This window comes from Colias croceus, chromosome 19, assembly GCF_905220415.1.
Source record: "Colias croceus chromosome 19, ilColCroc2.1".
Classification (NCBI taxonomy): Eukaryota; Metazoa; Arthropoda; class Insecta; order Lepidoptera; family Pieridae; genus Colias; species Colias croceus.
The window spans coordinates 5,504,137-5,529,209 of record NC_059555.1 but is presented as its reverse complement, the minus strand read 5'-3'; the positions used below and the strand labels follow the sequence as shown (position 1 = coordinate 5,529,209).

The 25,073-nt window shown below is 38.0% G+C and overlaps 1 protein-coding gene across 1 annotated transcript; it reads right to left on the bottom strand.

The window, feature by feature from the left end:
- Positions 1-1,035: 1,035 nt before the first annotated feature.
- Positions 1,036-23,799, bottom strand: LOC123700332 (potassium channel subfamily K member 18-like). Its single transcript, XM_045647515.1, has 4 exons — positions 23,672-23,799; positions 23,156-23,583; positions 2,754-3,438; positions 1,036-2,609 (listed from the first exon to the last, which is right to left on the bottom strand). The coding sequence occupies exons 3-4, from the start codon at positions 3,349-3,351 to the stop codon at positions 1,816-1,818; spliced, it is 1,392 nt and encodes a 463-aa protein (XP_045503471.1). The 5' UTR covers positions 3,352-3,438; positions 23,156-23,583; positions 23,672-23,799; the 3' UTR covers positions 1,036-1,815.
- Positions 23,800-25,073: the final 1,274 nt, after the last annotated feature.

The following is a 25,073-nucleotide window of genomic DNA, read 5'->3' as shown; positions in this document are numbered from 1 at the left end:
GCAATAGCTTTACCGCGGCAGTCCCCGAGTGCCACACGTCGTTTTTTTTTATGTTATTGGAATTTGGAATATTTTCATCTTTGCAAACTTATTTGTTCTGTTTAATATGTATAATTAATGTTCATATAAAATACGTAATATTATGTTGTTTTATTTTATCTGTTTAATTTAATATACTAATATCATAAAGCCGAAGAGTTTGTTTGTTTGAACGCGCTAATCTCAGGAACCAATAGCCCGATTTGAAAAAATATTTCGGTGATAGATAGCCTATTTATCGAAGAATGCTATAGGTATACTGGTATAGGCAAATGAAACCGCGAAGCGCAGCTAGTGTTCATAGAAAAAACACGTACCTAATAATATTATGATGTTTTATTTTATTGTTCGAATGTCGCGAAGCTAGTTAATTGCAAATATAAATGAAATTATGAGAAAATTAAGAACGTCGTTTGTTTGAAATTTTTTTAGAAATAACATTCCTGCTCATCTGCTTTTTAACTTACCTGTTCATTTGGTCCTGTAACTGCTTCACTTACTACTGTATTTTTATCAAGAGATAAAGGATTCTTCCTGAGTCTTCGTTTTTGAAGACCACTTGTATAACGCTACAGAATCAATATTACAGTAATATCTAAACATTAAAGAAAGTAGGCAATAACCAAAAGTAGCAACAGTTAGAAAGACATTACATACAGTTGAATGCAGAATAGAACTATCGTGGCTTGAATATTACCAGCTATTTACGTTATCTTACTATGCTCTTAGTATTTTAGCATCTTGAGAATAGAAAATATATTTAAAATGTTTTTCTCAACATTATCTGTTATAATTTTCCAAGTTTCTCATCAAATATTCATAGTGTGGTCTTTGCACAATATTACATTGATGTGTAGCTACATAATTCAATCTTTTCTTATTGACAAAAATAGTTTTATGTGAAATTAAAAGATATTACAAAATATTATCGTGACCAAAGAGTGCAAAGGCTTATTAAAAATACCTATAAATGTTGAAAATGAAATAAAGAACACATGACACTTTTAAAAAGTTTTATTATTTTTACGTGTCTTTCAATTGCACAAAATGACTTTAGTCATTAATTAATAAAAACCACACTCGCTCTCAACTAACGCATCTATTTTAACCCTTTTACACTAACAGATTTATAAGAACACATTAAATCAATTCCTATAATAATTCAGGTTTGATTGAAAAAAATAACTTCTTTACATAGCCAAAGAACCTGTTAATAATAAATAAGTGTAAGTACATTCTTATATGACGATGAGATAAAAATTTATTTAATACACAATAATATAATATCCATAGTATCTAAAAACATACATAACTCAATTCCATAATCATTTACACAATTATTATAAAACAAATATTTCTACTAAGTGAATTCTTACGTGTAGACTTCAATCTCACTTTTGAGATTAATATTCAATTTATACATAATATTATTATACTGTTATATATAATATATAAATAATATTTAATAGTTTGGCACTATCTGCTTAGTTAATAATAATAGTTATACGTCAGTCCTTCTCATTACTTTTAAATGATAAAATGCAATTTACAAAAACGATTCGCTAAGAGTCTTAAAACAAAACTATCAAATTGTTTATCAAAACCTTTGATTAACCGAAAAGTTTCTCATTCCGGCTCCTCTTTCACAGTATACACAGAGCGACGAATTGCACCACCGTTATAATTAGTTCTAGTAACGTGTTGTAAAACTTCTGGTAACATATCCCCTTCTGAAGAAAGCATCGATTCATCAGTCAAGTTTCCACTTTCATCCCGTCAGGAACGCTGCAGAAATTCCGGCGTCAAAACTTTTTGAGTTGCCTTCATAATCTTTTCATGGTGTCTCAGTCTATGAACAATTTCATCATGTAAGACGTTAAAGCACATTGCAGTCAACGCAAGTCCAGTGATGATGTAAATAGAACAAAACCAAACAGTCCCTGAAGAAGCACCGTTTCTTTGAGTTACTCCAGGTGCCAAGTGACCAAATCCAATAGTACTTAGACTCATGAAACAAAAGTATACACCGTCTACTGGACTCCAGCCTTCCAGTTGATACAAAACCAGCGCCCCGAAAAATATATAAGTAAATATTGCAGCGAGACACAATGAAATCGGAGCTAGAATAGAAAATCCTCTAAGTGATATTTTCGAGTCTGTATCCGTGCAACTCATCGAATCACAATCTCGGAGAAAGTTTAAACCGACCGGTTTATCTTTTATTGATGTGGTACTCAGGCTATTAGCTTGTGACGCAGAAATGATTGTGCCAGAAGGGGATCGAACATAATAAGGTTCTTGAAGATGCAATGTTTGTGTCCGAAAATCTTCTGGTCGCCGCACTTTCTCCTTGCGATCTTTGTTTGTAATTGTGCTTTCATCGAGACAACAATATCCACATTTGACACATATACAACAACATAAAGCCCTGCTAAATATACTGCGGGCAAATCTAGACAGCAATGCGCCTACAACCGATAAATATAGAAGTGTTAATGGTATTCCTATAACAGCATAACCAATTGTCACCACTTTACCCAATGCTGTCTTTGGTGCAACGCTCCCATAACCTTAAACAAATAATATATTTTAAATAGTGCAAATTTTTTAAATCATTATATCATTAGTATGTGATCATCCTCCTCTTAGGCTAATATTGAAAAAAAATACAAGTAACTTATCCTATTATGTAACAAATAATAAAAATTGCTCACCTATAGTTGTCAGGACAGTTAATGAATACAAAAATGCCTTGGAAAAATTCCATTCGTAGTCGTCTGCGACAAGCGCAGGTGCGGACTCCAAAACCCTGGCTCCGCCATACTGTTCCGTTACATCAGCCGTCACTCGAGCAACTAATTTATCTTGAAACCTTGCTATTTCTTGAGCAGCGAGTCTTGTCCAATTTTCTTTGTACAATATGTTTAGGGACACTGTTATCTCCCATATACTTTCAACAGTTTGTGACCTGAGTTCAGCGGTCACTTGTGCAATACTATTATTAACTTTAGCTATCGGCAACGGCTTTTTATTTTCATTAGCCTGATAAGACGTCGTTGCCAATGTTTTTTGATGTATTTTGGCAGCGCTACCTTCGATAGCCAGAAATATAAAAGCCCCTACCAATGTGTATATTAAGAGTATCGCAAATATTCCAAGATTTGTTATACATCCTGCAATGAGACTCTTTTTCTTACTTTTTTTGGTTTTCAAACAGAAGCAGCATGTTGTTACAACGTCGTCTGAGTGATCACTTTTCGAATTTTTCTTATATTTCCCATTAGAATGGTTCTTTTTCTTAGTTTTGTCCATGTCTCATTTCTTTGGTGTAATATTAAATTAGAGCATGTCTATTGCTAGAAATTGCATTTTACAATCTTGGTTAATATTCGAGTATACCTGAAACAAAAGAACTATTTAATGGGTACATTTTCAGCAAACCATCATATTGGTATATCATTTAAAAATCACTAAAGGCTCCAAATTTCCCTTTCATAAAAGGCATTCGCAGTTTATACTATTAGAAATTCAGCAAAAGAAAATAAGTCGGCTTGACTCGTAAAAGGCGTGTCTGGAGTTTCAATGGAAAAGAATACGTAAATTCAAAGGAGGTATCTCCAATGTTTGTGAATTGTGAATAGCGCTTTGATGTCAGAGATTTTAACATTATAGGTCCTGATCATTTATTTGACTCTGAAACTTTATTTATAAATTACTGAAGTTAAATGAATTCCCATAACGTTAGGAGTGGAATAAAAGATTTAATAAAACCCTTTTATGCCTGAATATATAGAACGTACCTATATAGTTTTTAATATCATTATTAAACCTAGCATTGGCACATAATAATTACTGGTATTCCATAAATCGCATTAAAATTAAATTATACATTCGCAAGTACAAGTTTCCTGAAGTCATACATCTATCGTATTTGCGTCTACAAACTTAACACATTCAGTGAATTGCAAAACATAAAGCAGTATTATATCTTTATTGTTAACGGTGGTAAGTACGCGCAAGTTTTGGTTGGATTGTTCCGGCTAACATTACATCTGTGTTCCAACTAGGGCATGCACCCGGGTTTACCCGGTTCCGAAAAACCCGGGTAAACCCGGGTTTTTTGAAGATCTTGAGAACCGGGTCTGAATAGCTTGAAACCCGGTTCTCCCGGTTCCGACCAAAATATTAAAATATAAAGTATTATTTATATTTTGCTGCAACGTCAGACTCACGTGCATCGCGAATTTTCGTGCCACGCCTCAAGCGTGGCTCTGATTGGTTGTAACCTTAGATGCTATAAGTTTCCTACGGATGTATTACCAAAAAAAATTAGGCTTCAAAAATGACAAAAAATAGGCTACTGAAATATTTTCATTAGATTTGTCGTGAATTTGAAATGCTATTTCATTACTTAATGATCTAAGGTTTCATAATATATTGATCCTGTCATGTTTTTGTTTTTGGTATCAAGCTGAAATTTATATCGAATACTCAAGTCTTCGGTCCCTTGATGCTGTAAAAAAGTCAAACTCACAAGCCAACGCATCAAAAGATACAGACGTAAATGCTGTAAATTTTCGAAAATTTCGACATTCGCATGGGACTCTAAACCGACAGGGTACTTCTCATGAACACAGAGCCTCTAAATTTGGTAAAAGTAACGTCTTATAACACAGATAAATAAAAAATTGCTAGAAACATATATTTTCAAAGTTACAACAATATAAAAAATAGGTTCGGAGCGCGAGTCCGACTCGCACTTGGCCGGTTTTTTGCTTTACAGTTTACAGCCATGGGCTCAAGGTGGGGCAACAATAAAAAAATACGGTGCGGTGTGTCCCTTAAGACACATAAAACTGAAAGGATAGAATGAATTCGATTGCTCAGGCGGGTCACGAGTGGCTGAGTTGGTTAGGCATCCGCCCCGGAATGGCGCGAAGGATGCGGGTTCAAGTCCCGCCTCGTGATCGAATTTTTTCTATTCTTTATAAATTTATATTTATAAAGCATTTGAATGCAATAAAAACCAAAAAATATAAATTCAAGAAAAGGTCGTGTTCCATCGTTACAATATTGTATTCACTGAAAAGTGCTTCATATTGGTTGAGATGGTTGTTAAATCATCTCAATAGATGGCGCGCGGTGTGTCCCTTAAGACACATAAAACTGAAAGGATAGAATGAATTCGATTGCTCAGGCGGGTCACGAGTGGCTGAGTTGGTTAGGCATCCGCCCCGGAATGGCGCGAAGGATGCGGGTTCAAGTCCCGCCTCGTGATCGAATTTTTTCTATTCTTTATAAATTTATATTTATAAAGCATTTGAATGCAATAAAAACCAAAAAATATAAATTCAAAAAATAATATGTAACTAGCAACTGTATGTACCCAAAGTCATATCCAGGTCTTCGAACCTCAAATGCCGGTGGCACGGCCGGCGGCTGCGCCGCCGGCATTTGCGAAGGCATTTGCGAAGGCATTTGCGAAGGCATTTGCGAAGGCATTTGCGAAGGCATTTGCGAAGGCATTTGCGAAGGCATTTGCGAAGGCATTTGCGAAGGAATTTGCGAAGGCATTTGCGAAGGCATTTGCGAGGGCATTTGCGAAGGCATTTGCGAGGGCATTTGCGAGGGCATTTGCAAGGGCATTTGCGAAGGCATTTGCGTAGGCATTTGCGCGTGCGCTTGCGTACGCGCTTGCGAACGCGCCTGCGAACGCGCCTGCGAACGCGCCTGCGAACGCGCCTGCGAACGCGCCTGCGAACGCGCCTGCGAACGCGCCTGCGAACGCGCCTGCGAACGCGCCTGCGAACGCGCCTGCGAACGCGCCTACGAACGCGCCTGCGAACGCGCCTGCGAACGCGCCTGCGAACGCGCCTGCGAACGCGCCTGCGAACGCGCCTGCGAACGCGCCTGCGAACGCGCCTGCGAACGCGCCTGCGAACGCGCCTGCGAACGCGCCTGCGAACGCGCCTGCGAACGCGCCTGCGAACGCGCCTGCGAACGCGCCTGCGAACGCGCCTGCGAACGCGCCTGCGAACGCGCCTGCGAACGCGCCTGCGAACGCGCCTGCGAACGCGCCTGCGAGCGCGCCTGCGAGCGCGCCTGCGAGCGCGCCTGCGAGCGCGCCTGCGAGCGCGCCTGCGAGCGCGCCTGCGAGCGCGCCTGCGAGCGCGCCTGCGAACGCGCCTGCGAACGCGCCTGCGAACGCGCCTGCGAACGCGCCTGCGAACGCGCCTGCGAACGCGCCTGCGAACGCGCCTGCGAACGCGCCTGCGAACGCGCCTGCGAACGCGCCTGCGAACGCGCCTGCGAACGCGCCTGCGAACGCGCCTGCGAACGCGCATGCGAACGCTCTTGCGAACGCGCTTGCGAACGCGCTTGCGAACGCGCTTGCGAACGCGCTTGCGAACGCGCTTGCGAACGCGCTTGCGATCGCGCTTGCGAACGCATTTGCGATGGCATTTGCGATGGCATCTTCTTTACCTTGAAAACTTTTTTATAACACTCACTTTATTCTGTGTAATATTTTCTGAAAGTTTTTTTTTCTAAGGCCCATATTTTTTTGAGTTGTAACTCACGTGACACGTTCTTTAGAACGTGAAACTTAAAACAAAATTGAAATTGGATAAAATAGTGGGGTAACTAACTGTACTACACTCATTTTTCTTACAGCTTATGTAACATAGAAGCCTCAGCTATTTTCTTTTTTTGTGTGTAATTCGTTATTCGAATTATTCTTATTCAAAACACCTTATTGTTCACCTACCACATCACGAAATAGATCCAAAATGTGTCCCTATCTTCAGCCGTTTGGTCGCTGGGCGTATGACAATTATTTGTTAATCAGTCATTGTAGAGGTAAATAATACTAATGTTTTGATCTCATTTTCTGTGTCGACTGTCGACTTTCGAGAATCGAGTGTGAATTTTCTTACGGATATTAAGCTTAGTAGTTAGTACCTGGATAATTCAATTTTTAGATTTAGTTAGGTACCTTCCAGGTCAAAGCCTGGGTGGTGCAAACGCGCCACCCTGCCCCACCGTGGCTACGCCCATGTTTACAGTTAATGAATAAGGTTTAAGTTTATAGGTGATATTATGATAACAAGGTACTTTTATAAGACTGATAAATAAAGAGAAGTATTGAAATTTTGTTTCTTTATTAATTTAATAAAATAAGGGTTCATACGCACTATGCGGGTAGCCGCATTGCGGGTAGCCGTCCGGCTGGCCGCAGGATGCGGTTGCGAATGCGGCCAGCCGGACGGCTACCCGCAATGCGGCTACCCGCATAGTGCGGTTGAAGAACCGTTGCGATTTGCGGTCATGTCGATCCATTTCAAAGATGGAAATGGAAGAAGTTGCAGCTATTTACTACATTTACACACGTTACGTATAAAAGAAAAGCAAAGAAAGAAGTACTGGGTGCATCCTTATTTGCAAACACGAGATGAGAGCAAGCATTTTGCAACCACGTGCACACACTCACTCAATGGCGGGCAGCCGCAGACTGAACCGCACAGTGCGTATAGCAACCGTCCGGCTGGCCGTCACTCGGGCCGCAGCTCTCCGAGCAACCGGAGCGGTCTGCGGGTAGCCGCATCGCAGTGCGCATAGAAATGAATATTACGTACATAATTGTGCTTGCGGTCAGCCGGACGGCTACCCGCAACGCGGCTACCCGCATAGTGCGTATGAACCCGACACAAGCCGCGTAAAATAAAAGGCCCATCAGGTACTTTTACAGTAACTTTTGTTTAATTTCGTTTTTTTTCCGAGGTATTATAAAAGAACCGGGTAACCCGGTTCTACCCGGTTCTGAGCTCGATTTGGAACCGGGTTTCAGAAGCTTGGAACCGGACTCGGTTCTGCATGCCCTAGTTCCAACCTTCCGGTCCATTAACATTCGTGAACCCGTGTACAGATTAAATGAAATTTATTTAAATGATTGTCACTTGTGGTTCGTATTCAATTTGCACTGGTTTTGATAGTGTGTACAAATAAATAATTGCTATGTCTATCGAGCGTTTTGTGTGTGTTGGTTCTTTTGATACTATAGATAATTTTCAATTTAGTGAGTGGACTTGGTTTCGAAAATCAACAAAAAAAAGTGCCACTAAATAGAACTATTAATCTATATTATCAAAACGCAAGGGGTCTTCGAACAAAGGTAACGGAGTTTAGAAATAACCTAGGTTTGATGAGTGCCGATTTGTTCGCGATCACCGAATCTGGCTGCAGTGATTCCATACATGACTGTGAACTGGTCCCGGCGGGATACCACATAGTGCGCTGCGACAGGGCTGATGGGCGCAAGCAGGGCGGCGCGCTCCTTGTGGCCGCGCCGCGGTACGAGCTGCGACAAGTATGTATACCTTTCGTGTCTATAGACTCTTGTAAGTTCGAAGTGGCCTGTGCAAACGTTTTTATAAATAATAATTATTTGTGTTTGTGTTGTGTTGTATACATCCCGCCTAATAGTCCGGAACGGGACTATCTACTTTTATTTCAAATACTGGAAGAATTATGTACTAAATATAAGAAAGTAATAATTGTTGGCGATTTTAATATGTTCTCGTGTCCTCTAAATGTTAAAAATTATTTTGAATATTTCATGCACTTTTGCGAATTCACCCAATGTAATAACGTTCCGAACAGTTTAGGCCGTCAGTTAGACTTGGTGCTGTGCGCGGGTTTCGATGTGGGGCCGGAGCCGCAGGTGTGGGTGTCGGCGGCGGACGAGGCGCTCGTGCCGGTGGACGCGTATCACCCACCGCTCGCGGTGCGCGTGAGCCTCGCCTCTGTCGCGCCCGTCGCGCCCGCCGTCAGACACTCGCCGGTTCAATCTAGAGATCATGACTTGCGACCGAAGTGGAACTTTTACAAAGCCGACTATAATTCGTTATACTCTAGGATTATGTCTGTCGATTGGAGTGACCTGTATAAGATGCATGATATTGATAATATTTTAAATTATTTTTATCTGATAATAAACAATATATTAGAGGAATGTGTTCCTAAAACAACAGTAAAAATAGCCAACTCCAAATATCACTATCCGGATTGGTACACTGTTGACTTAATAAACAATATTAAAACTAAGTATTTTCTACACAAAAAATATAAAACAACCAAGTTAGAATGTGATTATAGAGACTTTTCATTATACAGGAAAATAGTAAAAAAAAACATTGATGACTCTTATAAAGAACATATAAAAAAATTCAATATCAATTTACTAAGGACCCAAATCAATTTTGGCAGTATATAAAGTCAAGACGAGGTTCGTCAAATAAGTCTAACGTTATTTTGAAAGAAGGGATACCTCTAACGGATGCTGAGTGTGCTGATGAATTCGCAGCCTTTTTTAAAAGTGTGTATAACAAAGAACGGCCACTTCTTGATACGCAGGTAGCGAGTCAGTGCGGAGCCAGCAGCGCGCGCGTAAGCCTCAACGCTCTTACCGTGGCCGACATAAGGAAGGCGCTAACGCGTTTGAAACCGAAGCGTTCAGCTGGTCCGGATGGGATACCAGCGTTTATTTTTAAAGATTGTGCTCGAGTACTGGCCGAACCGTTGTTGCATATTTACAATGCCTGTTTGAACGCAAATACATTCCCAACGCAATGGAAAATTACGCGAGTGATACCGGTGCCCAAAGGTAGAGTGAGTGCAAGCGTTCAAGATTACAGGCCTGTTGCAGTACTATCAACACCTGCAAAGGTTTTTGAAGCCGCTGTACAGCACAGGATGTACGAGCAGGTATCAGGGCAGCTCTGTGATGCACAGCATGGGTTTCGGCCTGCGCGTAGTACTTCCACTAACTTACTCAATCTCATGGCGTACTTAGTACCGGCGGTGGATGCAGGAGTTCAGGTGGACGTGGTATACCTGGACTTCCAAAAAGCATTTGACACCGTCGACAATGATGTCTTATTGAGGAAGTTGGCGGAAGTAGGATGCGCACCGAAACTCTTGCAATTCTGGGCATCTTATATGCAAGACCGACAGCAGTATGTCTCTTTCAAGAGGTGTGAGTCCGATCCCTATTTCACGACATCTGGCGTAAGTCAAGGCAGTAATCTCGGTCCCCTGGAGTTCGTCTTAATGATTAACGACTTGCCGGATGTCCTGGAGTACAGTCAGTGTCTGTTATTTGCTGATGATCTGAAAGTTTTTCTCCGAGTAAACGAGGAGGCGGACTGTGAGCGCCTACAAAGAGACTTACTAAATATATTCGAATGGAGTCTGCAAAATAAGCTATATTTTAATATAGCTAAATGCTCTGTAGTTAGTTTCACTCGCGCAAATAAAAGTATTAACTACAGTTACTCGCTTGGATCCGTTCCTATTCAACGGGTGAATAAGGTGCGCGATTTAGGAGTTTACTTCACACCTGATCTGATATTTCGTGAGCACATCACAAACATATGTAAAAAGGCTTACAAAAACCTTGGGTTCCTTTTGCGCCAAACAAAAGATTTCACTAATATTACAACGATAAAAGTTCTCTTCAACGCGTTAATACGCAGTCACATGGAGCACAATTCAGTTGTTTGGTCGTCCCACGAAGAAAAATATAATATAATGTTAGAGCGGGTCCAGAACAAATACATTAGATATCTTTATTTAAAGCTATATGGGGTGTACCCCTTTTACCCGTTAATGTATCCTACACTATTCATTTTGGGTATGGTAGGATACAATGAACTGAGGGTGCGGCGGGAATTCTCCATTGCGCTATATTTTATACAGTTATTGAGGGGATTTGCACATAATCCCGGAGTACTCCAATGCCTCTCGCTGTATGTGCCGGACAAGTACGTTGAGAAGCGTCACAAGCCCCCACTACTCTACGTACCGCAAGCACGAACCAAGCTGCTTGCGAAGTCTCCTCTGGTGCGAGCTCTCCGCGTTCTTAATGACCTCCATGGGAGGGTGGACATATTTACATGCAAGTTGGGTGAATTATCAAAGGTTCTTCTTTATATTATTTGTTATTAATTTATTATTTTTTAGATTGTATTTATTATTGGATTGTATTTTTATTATTGGATTGTGTATATTGTCATTGTTTGTCCATTTAGTAGATTGTAAGTTTATAAGTTTAAGTTTTTAGTATAAGTATTCGTTTTAATATATGTATAAGGATTTTAGTTTTTAGTCAGTACCGCATTGGGTTAATCCTGTAAAGGTAATTGATGTGTGTGTGAATAAATAAAATAAATAAAAAATCATCATAGGCTTTAGACATTTTTATCTAAGTTATCATAATTAAGTAATTAAGAATGCACTTACGTTGAGAGTACCATTATTTGAAATGTAATGAAATCTATACATCCTATCTATAATATATATCGTAATGATTCCGTAACGAAAAAACCTCACGCGGAGGTGTGGCTTGAAGACATAGCACGCAATAGCTTTACCGCGGCAGTCCCCGAGTGCCACACGTCGCGTCGTTTTTTAATTAAAAATATGAACATGTTGAGATTGTAAAGCTATATACAAATTTCTTCTATAGATTTTATGGACGAATTCTACTACATAATTTAAACAATAGCTAACTTCAATCGATATAGACAAAATAAACTCTGCTATTCATTTTCTCTCTTAACTCTCTTTTTCTTTGACGACGCGGTTGGCGCAGTGGTAAAGTAACTGCCTACTGAGCCGACGGTCCCGGGTTCGATCCCCGGTCAGGGCAAATATTTGTGTGATGAACTCAATTATTTGTTCTTGGGTCTGGGTGTTATTATCTATATATGTATTTATTAAATATTATATTTATCGTCGCCTAGTACCCATAACACAAGCCTTAATTGAGCTTACTGTGGGACTAGGTCGATTTGTGTAATAATGTCCTATAATATTATTATTATTATGTATCTCAGTTCCATAATACACGGGTACCATCATAAGGAAAGTACCCGGTCCTTTGGAAGGCTTACGTGGGGACACGGATCCAACACGCAGAGGCCCTTTCGAGAACTTTACTGTGTTGTGGGACACCAGCCACAGCCTGCCCATGACTGCACTATAGAGATACAGCCCTGGGCAGTCCGCGGCCGATGTAGGACTATTGCAAGATAAGGAAACAAAATAAACTGGGCTATGGAATGGGATGTTAATGGACCGGAATTAAGGACTATGGAAGACTATGGCACCTGCCTTTCTACTAAGATATAGCAAAAAATTGTTGGCAGGTGGTGACTCGCCCTCTCACTGTATGGGCCCCCGAAATAAGTCGCTGCAATAGTGCGACAAGGGGGCAACATATTGTGAGCAGCTAAGGGTGGAGAGGCGTCCCTGGACTTTAAACTCCGATCACGCGCTCCCTGAGGGTCCAGCATCACGTGCCCACTCGCCACTTACGCTTCGCATCCACCCTTCGAGCTAAAAGCTCTCGCGACTCCACTCTGGCCGGCCGGTTAAGGCAAGCCAGAGGTGGGGGTCCTGTCCTCGTCAGGCTTCACTCCGACCGGCCGGTGAAGGCAAGCCGGAGATGAAGACAGGGGCCTCCCCCGGGAGCACTCGGTTCCCGCGGGGTCGCTACTCCCCGACACCCCGCCACAAGGTGTCCTGCGGGTTGACTGACTGCACGGGTGAAATATCTATTGTCACGTAGACCATAGATATTTCAACCGTGGGCGATGGGGTCGTCACATCCCTACGCCCTTATTATTATTATTATTATTTCTCTCCATGTGTTTCTATTTAACTAAAATTGCCACATCTGGAGATATATTGTACAACAGTCATATGGATATGTATGTAACATATCTTACACGAACTTCCAAGTAATAAACGCCGAAAACAAACTTGCCAACATTTGCCTGTTTTTACCCGTTAGATTGCGACGCAACTAATCGCTAACTTTTGTTCAACAGATTCCAGAAACTCCTCCAACAAGATTGCGACCGCGCTAACTATCGTATTAAGTACTTACTACTTCTTGTTAAAGTGTAAGGAATTGTAAGTTTGGTACTACAAAAAATTTGAAGTATTTATTATAATTCAGATGAATATATTTTAATATGATCTAATATATCTGCTTCATCAATTTCTATTTATGTCATTAAAGTAATAATTATTATTGTTTGGTTTAAATTGGATCATAATTCAAAAGTACCTTATTATCTTTGAGTAGAATATATTACAATTTGAACTATTGTTTTCAAAGATTTTCAATACAAAGTCAGTTTCTTTTATTATAGAATATTACCTAGATGCTCATAATTTTAACAAAATATAGATCAAACAATTTTCTTTTCTCATATTATACCTTGTTAGTCGTTAGCTACGTTTGATCTTTTATATAGCTCCTTATAAATAAGTTTTATGTTTCTATTCCAAAATTGAGATGTCTATTCCTTGGTTAAACGTTTGTACTCGCTTATATTCATGCCTTAATATTTCCAAACTAAAGAAATAAAATTAAATGGGCCAATTATTTCTTACCGTATGAAAATCTTAATGTGCAAACTATTTGAATATATTACACTCATCCTCATTATATCGAATGTACAACTAAGATGGAAGCAAGATTCCTTGCACAGATCATTTCTATAAAAAGAGGTCATAAATGTCCTGCGCGCAAATGATGTTTTCGAGAAAATCTGTCCCTAATAAACCATCTATCATATACACCATCTGCTTTATTTTTTTTATTTTATTTTTATTTATTTAGGTTATCCAACATCAGTCACAACAATAATTAGAGCTAGGGTACATAATATAACAAAAAAAAAAGACAATTGTGACAAACATTTACAGGATAACACAACATGATTAATGAGTCAAGTCACTATGTGGTATACAAAGTGGTATACTTTCCATCAAAAATATTATCAAAAATCATCGATAAATCAAACATCAAAGGACATGTCCTTTTAATCATCGTCTCCTTCTATCCTACTTTCCCTTATTATATTATGATGAAGGTACCATTTTTTAAACTGAGTACAGAAAAGATAAATTATTATTATCGCACACCAAGATCTCTTTTCTAAGTTCCTGTATCATCAAAAAAGTGCTATTAATAGGTCTCTAGAACTTTCGACAGTACTCCAGTTGCCAAGCCACATTGATGAACATATTCATCTAACACTTAATCGTGCAAGTCACAAGAATAAAGCCCACACAAAACCCACTTGACCCGATTCATGCTACAAAATAAAATAGGAGAAAACCTCACTCGCATCTGCGATCGCAGAATACAGGGTAATAAAATAATGTTGTTTTAATACAGGAAAGTGGAAGCATTATATGGTAAATTTGAGACTATGGAAGTTAGGGAAAACGTTCATTTTGTGCCTGATTATAAATTTATCAGAAACAGTCATGATTGAAATTTGAAATGACTCAAAAAATGAAGAATATTTTTTGTAAGATACTACAGCATAGTATGCTGACTGGAAAGTTACTAGCAATGATGCTTTCGATTGAAGAGATACAAGAGGTTTTGTTCTTTGGATTTGGAGTTTTAGAGATTCCTTATTAATTATTATTATTATTATTCCTTATTAATTATGTTTCTCATTTCCATAATACTCGGGTACCACCAGAAGGACGGTACCCGGATCTTTGGAAGGCTTACGTGGGGACACGGATCCAACACGCAGAGGCCCTTTGAGACTTTTAATGTGTTGGGGGACACCAGCCGCAGCCTGCCCATGACTGCACTATAGAGATACAGCCCTAGGCAGTCCGCGGCCGATGTAGGACTATTGCAAGATGAGGAAATAAAATAAACTGGGCTATGGAAGGGATGTTAATGGACCGGAATTTAGGACTATGGAAGACTATGGCACCTGCCTTTCTACTAAAATATAGCAAAAAATTGTTGGCAGGTGGTGACTCGCCCTCTCACTGTATGGGCCCCCGAAATAAGTCGCTGCAATAGTGCGACAAGGGGGCAACATATTGTGAGCAGCTAAGGGTGGAGAGGCGTCCCTGGACTTTAAACGACGATCACGCGCTCCCTGAGGGTCCAGCATCACGTGCCCACTCGCCACTTACGCTTCGCATCCACCCTTCGAGCTAAAAGCTCTCACGACTCCACTCTGGCCGGCCGGTTAAGGCAAGCCAGAGGTGGGGGTCCTGTCCTCGTCAGGCTTCACTCCGACCGGCCGGTGAAGGCAAGCCGGAGATGAAGACAGGGGCCTCCCCCGGGAGCGCTCGGTTCCCGCGGGGTCGCTACTCCCCGACACCCCGCCACAAGGCGTCCTGCGGGTTGACTGACTGCATGGGTGGAATATCTATTGTCACATAGACAATAGATATTCCAACCGTGGGCGATGGGGTCGTCACATCCCTACGCCCTTTATTCCTTATTAATTATTATTATTATTATTCCTTATTATTCATTCCTTTTACCTCTTTGTAAAAAAATATTAGGTATTCATAACACAATATTTGTGTTTCAAAAACCGGTCAAAAGGCGGACAATTTTGATAAATTTTGATAATTCCACTTAAGATTGATAATAAACCTGAAATTAAGGAGCTATTCAATTACAACAAACAGATTAACCAAGAACCGAAGACCTAGAACATTATCGACTCATCGCAACAGGCTCGATAGAAAATAACAATCCACGTAATATCATACTAAAATTTTATTATCAATTCGAAAATTTATGCCCACGAATCTCGCTCAGAATCCATTCGGGCGTACGCAGTAATGAAATAAGTCATTTAAATTGGAATAGAGATTTCAATGGGAACATTAGGCGTGGGGGGAGGCTAAAACGCGATAATATTGGATTATATCACTGATTTATGCAAAATCTTTATCGGTGGCGACACTTGGAATTGGATTTCGGTATCGTCACGTTGGTTCGCGTTCAGGTAAGCGAGTGGAACGAGAAAAGATTCTGTCCCTTTTATTGCGAAGCCAGGGATTACGCCGGATTTGTGTAATTTATTTCAGCGATTCTGATAATTATTCTGTTTACGTTTGGATTAGATGTGTTCGCGAGTGATTTAAGTTTTTTTTTTTTTCAATCAGAAAGGTGATTACGACGTTGTGTCTATTGAGAATATCTGTGGAAAACAATCATTAGATTTCCTGAAAGCGATCAATTTTCTGATATTACTATGCAATAGGTATGCATAGGTATGCAGATGCAATGATAACTAAACAATCAATGTTAACGATGATATTACAAACACGTTAAACTATTTACGTTATCCTCATAGAAACACTTTTAGTGTCATAGCAAATCAATGAACTGTTTTCGTCAATGATCACATAATACATATACCTGCGTACCCAATAGAATTTCTATGAAATATCACGGAAAGTTATAGTTTTAAGAAAAGATAAGTTAATAATATAGTACTTTATCGACTTGAGTTAAAATCAAAACTTTCAAGAGATGAGACGTCAATTCGCCCGGACACTATTGCACGCCGAAGCGTTGAGGTGGGTACTACTGTCACTTCGCGCAAAACATCTGATTTTTCAAACTTAAAATGTCTTTATGTATCATACATTGCACTTGTAAGATAATACATACACACACATATTAAGAAAAAACACTATTTTTTAACATTCATGATATTTTTGATGTCATTTTTGTTATATAAACTAGTTAAAAAACAGTTTAAAAAAGTTCTGTTTTGGACGTCCGTGTGTCTGTATGTGCGGAGGATTTTCTTGTTAACACGATAGCGACCGAAATACTTTACTAATCGAGTCTTTTTTTTTCTCTTACGCTTGAGTATGCTCAGGAATAGAACCCTTTCATTTTTCAGGGTCTGATTCGATGTGGTTTAATTGTTATTAAATAAAAAAAAAAAAATATCAACTGTTCTCCATAATTTTAGTATATCTATATATATTCTTTATTTACACCATATACATAAAAAAAATACATAAAATACAATAGGGGTGAACCAAGTCAACTGTGAGATGCTTTGGATTGCGTCCAGCAGGTGACACTACTTGTAGCGAAGCGCGAATTCATATATTTTCATAGTAAATCGACTTTTTATTTTTGGGAAAAAAATAAATTTTACAACCTCAAAATACCGTTCTGATTACGGTATAGAGACTCGAAGAGCTGGCGCACACGTGCTACGCACATGTGTTGAACGGTACTTGGCGCCAGGCTCTATCGAGCCTGTTAATTTTCAATTTAAATTACCATCTAATTTAACAGTAGTGACACCTTGAAAGATCTTGAGACAGTACAAGAGCATTGGCACATGAGAACAAGTGTATCTACATACTTATATTATATACACCTTTATAAATAATCAATTTTATTGTAAAGGATGAGATTATGAGGCGTGCACTTTTGGATTTTCCAAACTTTTTTTTTTTGTATTGCAATACATTCGCATATGAATTGATGGGAGGCTTTAGAATTCCGTAAAATTCGTTAATTGACAGCCTGTGTGGCATATTTGGGTTGAAAAACCTCAAGCCTATATTGGTCTAATATACCTCTATAGAACAAACACGTTAAATATTACCTCTATAGAACAAACACGTTAATATCTAACATTTAAAATTGAACATCGTTACATGCATCTAAGCCTATATATATACTTATCTAGTTGTTCTTCTGATAAACAATTCCGTATAGTGTTTGTTATATTATTTTGAGTATTTCTCTAGCATTCTCTCTCTCCGAGCGACCTATTTAATAATAAGTGCTATCCATAATACACGGGTATCGCCGTAAGGATGATACCCGGTCCTTTGGAAGGCTTACGTGGGGACACAGGTCCAACACGCAGAGGCCCTTTAGAGAATTTAATGTGTTGTGGGACACCAGCCGCAGCCTGCCCATGGCTGCACTATAGAGATACAGCCCTGGGCAGTCCGCGGCCAATGTAGGACTATTGCAGAAAAATGGAAATGAATAAAACTGGGTTATGGAAGGGGGTGTTAGATGGACTGGTATATTGGGTCTATGGGGACTATGGACGTCTGCCTTTTCAATCTTAAAAATTGAAAATTATGGCAGACGGTGACTCGCTAGTTCGGTCGATGGGCTCCCAAAAAGGTTACCGATAATGGCAACAAGGGGGCAACATCAGCTGAACGGCATAAGTGCTATTATTATTAATGTTAGTGTTTATTTATAAGACCTATATCCAACGTCATGACTTTTATAGGATGGAAAATAGGTTATGGCCAAGTTCAGAGTGTTTGTACGATAGAATTTATGCTACAAATATGATAAAATAATCTTCATCACAGATTCGTATTAAAACTACAACTTTTAAATCAACGAATAAAATCATGCACACAGCGCGGCGCACTGTTAACTTTGACAAGCCTCCTGCTAGAACAACTTCGCTTTTAATTGAAAAGACCCTTGAAATCGACTGTAGTGAAATTGGATGAAAGGTAATCTTGCCCGCGCTCACTTTATTTGACATGTGCGAAGAGTATTGAGAGAAGAATTTTCCAAATTTATTTTACGCTCCATTTGAGTAACGGGAAAGCAATTAAATATCGCTTCAACTGACTGGAATTCCGTGTAAATTCTTCATCTATTACAAAAACAGTTGACTCTACAATTTCGAAATATTTGCAATAAGAATTAATCGCCAAATGTGTTGCTAAGCGTAAAACTCAAGAGCAGATAAGTCTCATTTCTTAATCGTCTTTTTAACCGACTTCAAAAAAAAGGAGGAGGTTATCAATTCGGCCGGTATTTTTTTTTTTTTTTTTATGTATGTACACCGATTACTCCGAGGTTTCTGAACCGATTTACGTGATTCTTTTTTTGTTCGATGCGGGATGGTGTCGAATTGGTCCCATAAAAATTTTATTCGGATAGGCCCAGTAGTTTTTATTTTATGAGCATTTTTGTCTGTAGGTATTTGTAAATTTTGCAAGTGCAAGTTTGAAGTCGGTTGTTTTTAACGCAGTTATCACTTGTTCTTAAAAAAATTTAGCCTTTGCCTTAGCTGTTAGGTATCACAAAAAAGTTCTTATGAAGAGAGTGATCACGTGAGAAATCACGAAAAAGGGACGATAGGGCAAAATGATGTCTGCCGGTGCAGCTAATGATCTAAATTCTAATTTAATAATTATTCATGATAATAAAATTGGGGAATACTTTCACTATGCTCCATATCTCTTTTAAACAAAATATTAAATATTGATACACCTATCTTATGAGGAGGCAGTTCATGCGTGACACGTGCAGGCAAATACGTGACATAATTTTAAACTTATGCCATAAAAGATGCTACTGTTTTCACAAATTAACCTTGTAGAGTGTAATGCAAACCGAATATACCTTTGAAACACATGTTAAAAATGAATTAGTGACATTACATAAAACATACAAATCAAACATAACATTATAATAATACGATTAGGCCCATTTCTTTAAAATTCATCTATAAGTTCTATGCTTCTATGTCTCTATTCTCTCGAAAAGCGAAAACGAATAACTTTTACTTGATTTTTATTGCGTTACAATATAAAGAAGTTGTTTTATATGACGAATAATAAGTAATTCGGAAATACAGTTTAAATGTTATTATTTTAAGAAAGAACGTCTTCAAATAGAAAATTTAACCCCATCATTATTAAAAGCAATGCCGTAGCAATGACATTTGGTGATAGTATTCCACCATTCCACCTAATCCCCAGTTTTACATAGTTACAAAGTAATCAAAGCTGTTTTATGACCGGTTTATGACCAATTCGCACAGTTAATAGAGCATTTGACTGTCCATTTTTATTGTTCGCTCGTTATACTTGCATACGCCGTTGTACTCTCATATTTTTCATCATTCCATAAATTCTATCGCAGATATACGGGACAACATTCAAAGACATTTTATGGAGCAATAAAATTGTACTAAATTTATATAGCAATACATTCCCTCAAAGCTCTTGTAAATAACTTTTAGTTTGAGTTAGAAACTGAATGTTTCTAAAATAGTTAAATGCTCATTTTATGAATTAGCAAAAGATGTGTTAGCAATAGATACGTGACGGCATATTATACGTGACTTTTTTCTGATCTTAACTAATCGATCTTCATTGGCTCTTTATATACCCAAGGACCTCTTATCCGATACGCCTGCTGTTTCTAATATACTTAAGATGATCTAAATCTTAATATGTTCAAGGTGATCTCAAACATATCTATTAGATTGTAGCAATTATAATCGGTTACTTTTCATTCTATCACAATTGAATCAGTACAAATCCATACTTAAATTAGAATTACATATACATAGAAATGTAAGTATATCTGACATTTCTAGTAAATTGTAGAATATTTTTTTGTTGAAATATAACGAGCTATCTGAACTTTCACATGAGAATTGATATCGGTTCAAAGTTTGAAACGTTTCTGCCACAGATAATATAGAAACCGAAGTTTTATAACAACATTTTATCCAAAGTTTATTCTTCAAAGGAAAACTAAAAAGCTCGACTGCAAATTGCAATGTTTATTTTGTTATTGAAACCGAATGTAGTCTTGCTATTTGTGCCTTCAGAAGTTGGATATATTCGAATGTATTATAATGAACTATTTTCTACCGATTAAATAAGAACATAATTGTTGAAATAACTAATTTTCGTTTACAAAATTAAGGAGCTGACACCTCTTAAGTCATGATGCTCTCTGCTACCTACTTAATAACAGCATCAGCTGAGACTCGTCCATTTCTATTTCTATACATAAGTATCATCATCAGCCCATATGCTTTCCCACTGCAGGGACACGAGCGTCCTATGAGATTCCACCATACTGTCCAATTGCGGGTTGACAGATACCGTCGTCGATGTTTTGGTTTTTCGACATGTTGGTTTTCTCGCGATGTTTTCCTTACCATTTAAAGTACTCGGTATATTTATATATATACGGTATATTACTCATACATAAGTATGTTTTATATTATATACTTGTGTTTCGTATTTATTCTATTTATTCTTCTAATAAATGTTTATTTGTTTACTTTAAAATTTCTCTACATACAGATTTTCATGACTAGTATCTTATATGCTACCAAAATTCTTGTACGTATTGGTGATATGCCTAATTACAATAGAAATGGAACATTGATTGCACAAATTCTACTTTCTACAGGTTATAATAGCGAAAGTTTAAATAAATATTTCGGGACTATTTTCTCACACGGCGCGATCTGATCCCATACTAAGCTTTCGCTTGTGTAATGGAAACCAGATGGCTGATAAACATACATAATTATATAATTTTAAATAAATACTTTTATGGGTACCATTCACAGGCGCACCCATCCGCTGGATTTGTAGCTGGCTACAAGTCCGCGGACCAATCTGCGTGTGTATGTGTAGTTGGGCGCGGCTCGCGGCTCGGCGCGGCGCTCGCCGTCTGGAGACGCGAGCGCCGCGCCGCACCCGAGCCGCGCCGGACAAATCCGTACGTGTGTGTGCGCGCGCGGATTTGTCGGTGAACTTGTCAGTCATTCGCCATATACAAAATAAATTTTATAAATAACTAGCTTTCCACCAGCAGCTTCGCCCGCGCAGTCAAAGAAAAACCCGCATAGTTCCCGTTCCCGTGGGATTGCCGGGATAAAAAGTAGCCTCCTTTCTCGGGTATCAAAATATCTCTATACCAAATTGCATGTAAATTGCTTCAGTAGTTAAGGCGTGATTGAGTAACAGACAGACAGACAGAGTTACTTTCGCATTTATAATATTAGTAGGTATGGATTAAAAGAATTCATAAATCACAACGCATTTATTTATTTATGGTGGATTCTAGATAACAGATTTCGATTTTTAGAGTAACGTCTCTAGTAAGTTGATATTTAAAAAGAAAAAAGGTTCAGTTCGGTTCTTTAAGTCAGAAAAGGTTTATTATGTTAAGAATGGTTTATTAGTAAAATCAAATATAAAAATTACTCGTATCGGTCATTATTATTATAAACATATTATTTTAATTGAAAAAAGTTAAACAAAAATGTGGAGTTCTAGTTCGTTCGTTGTTTTTTTTCTTCGTTGTTTCAGCTATTCCTTTGCCCACACGCGCTTTTTTTTCTGCGTTAAAAGCATTGTACCGACTACTAGAGCCAGAGAGCTTTTTTTCGTGGTAGGATAGATACGTGCAAGGCTCACCAAAGTTCACAGTCGACTGGACTGCAACTCGGCGCTCGTGTAGTGTGTGGGCGATGACGGATTTGTCCACGGATTGGTACGGCTCGGGGCTCGGCTCGCGGTGCGTGTAGTGAATGCCGGGCTTAGATAATTAACACCCAGACACAGAGCAAACATCTATGTTCATCACACAAATAGTTGCCCCGCGTGGGAATCGAACTCACGACCAGTGACTTGGAAGGCAGGGTCACTACCAACCATGCCAACCGGCCGGTTTGTGAGAATGTATGGATGTGTGTTGCTCTATCACACAAAAACAGCTGATTGTATCTATTATACATTTAAGTTTGATAGTTACAGAGATGATTATAATCTAAATAAGCATTACAATTACCACGCCAATAACAGCATAGGTTCCAACTAGTGTTATCATGATTGGAGGGTATCTGTGCTTAGTTTCATTCAAAAGACAAGTCGAGGTACAATATACATTAAATTCTCTCTCACAATATTTGTAACCAACTCCTCCGAAACGGCTTTACCGATGTTCATATATCGTTTTATTTGAATTCAAATATATTACTACCCCAAATAAATTAGGCGGTCCTTGCAACTAGGAGTCATAGTCAAATAACTTAAATACCTAGGGAACGATCAATGGAGCCCTGAGAAAACAGAATGACAATGTGAAATAATAACTGCGCCATACAACTCATTGTACAGCAAGGAACCACCCAAAGGCTTATGAAAATTTCATACCAAAACATAAACGTTGAATATAATAGTAATCTATTAAAATACTGGTACAAAGCCGTACTTAAATGAACAAAAAATTGCTGAAAATTTTATACTAATATAGGAGGAGCTCTAGAATAAGAAAAACCGGCAAAATAATTAATGACATACGCACGTGTAAATAAATAGCAAAACATAAATACGAATTATCATAATATTATTGTTTTCACATTTCTACGGACACAAGCTACTATAATACCTACTGGAAATATATCTACATTATATTTTCTATTTTTACTTCTCTTACCTCGTCACTGATGTTTGAGCCCAACCTTTTTATTTTCTACAAACAGTGGTTCAAATCCCATTTTCAAATCCTTTCAAATCCTCCATTATGATTAGTTCACTCAGATCATTTTAATTATAATCCCCTTCATAGTTAACTGGATAATTAAAACAGTGTTAAATCATGTAAGAACATGCAGTCACTCATCTTTGATAATTGCCACTTATCTGTCAACACAATTATTAAATTTCAAAAGAGTCCAAACAAACGAATGTTCCACAGATTCCTTTTTCGAATATTTTCTTCGTTTATTGTTTGTCTATTTATTGGTTGCCAGAATTTTAATTTGAATAGCGAATAACACGCTACAATGAATCGAGCTGGGGTCTTGCCGCCATCTTTTTCTGAAACACGCATGCGTAGATCGTTTAGGAGTTTACACATGCGCTCTAGATGCGTAAATAGAAAAAAAATAACCTTACTTGTACTTGCTTTAGTAAAATAACAATCTTACTATTGAAACAATACTATTACTACCTAAATATTATAGTTATTAGGGGAAAAATCGGTAAACCAAGTATACACTGTGAAACCAAGCTTTAATTAATATTTGCATTTATCCTCTTTTTCCACCAAAAAATTAAACTATATTGGACATTATTTTTATAGTTAATAACTGCACATCTAAGATCTATTTGCATAGATACCTAAAGATATTAATTTAATTATTTAAATTAAATTGAACCATACGCCGAATACGGGTTCTGTAAATCTGAAATAGTTCTAAAAACGAACTATTTCAGTTAATAGTTAGATAGTTTCCTACCACTGAACATGCGGGACCACATTGTTCACAGGACCTCTATTTGACTTTAAAACTCCAGTTTTATATGATTTTGGATGTGATGAAGAGATTTAAAATAACTTAAACTCAAACTACAAAATTTGCTTATTCAATTATAAGCCCGTTTTAATCGTCAAAATAGAGAAAAAAAAAATTTGTAACTTGATCTGAAAACAGTACAGAGAAAAGCCGACAAAAAACTATATAGTTAATCTTTGGTTTGTACTAATTATTATTAATTTATTATCCTAGTAAAATGACTAAAACTTGCGACTGGCTCGTGGACCAATATAATTAACAGTAGGTATCAATTCCTTGCAAAGAACTGAGAACTTTTAAAATTCGACAGATGTCTTCCATCCCTTAGCCAGAAATGGTCATCGTTAAAATACATTAAAATTAATTATTCAACCGCAGAGCGTTTCATTCTAATTGGTCGAGCAGAAGTTTGATCCAGGTAAAATTGTTTTCGGAATTAGTTATTGAAGTTTTTGACACTTTTATTGATTCTTTGAGTGAAGTCCGTGGAAAGTTATTTGTTTGGTTCTTTTTCGTGTTCAATTTGAAAGTAAGAGGAGATTTTGGTGTAATTCCATAATGGCTGTTTGAAAATATAAGCTTAGTGTAAGCTTTATTGTCAATTTGTTTACATAGGCAAGAATACTGTACCTACTGTTTTAACACGATAATATAACCCAAGAGCCCACGACAGCCAGATCTTCGTTATTTTATAAAAGTTAAAAGTTTCAAAAGATAAGAACGACCAGCGACTATCAAGTTTGGGTTGTGGTTACTTTATAAAGTCATCCATATACGTAAAATTCCATCAACATAATTCCCCTTACAAGTTACAAGATAAGTAATAACTTATATATTATACTATTAATTTTTAATAATACCAGTAAACTAATGTTTTTAGTAGGTTATTTCATATTTGTTACACTTTTAAGTAATAATGTGAATTTGATGATATGTCAGTTATTTCTTCAATGTGTCTGGCAACATGTAAAAAGCATGAAAACCGTGTCCGGCTCTTGAGGTAACATCTTTTTGTACGTCCCCAAGTAACATGTATAAAAGCTGTTATACTATAAC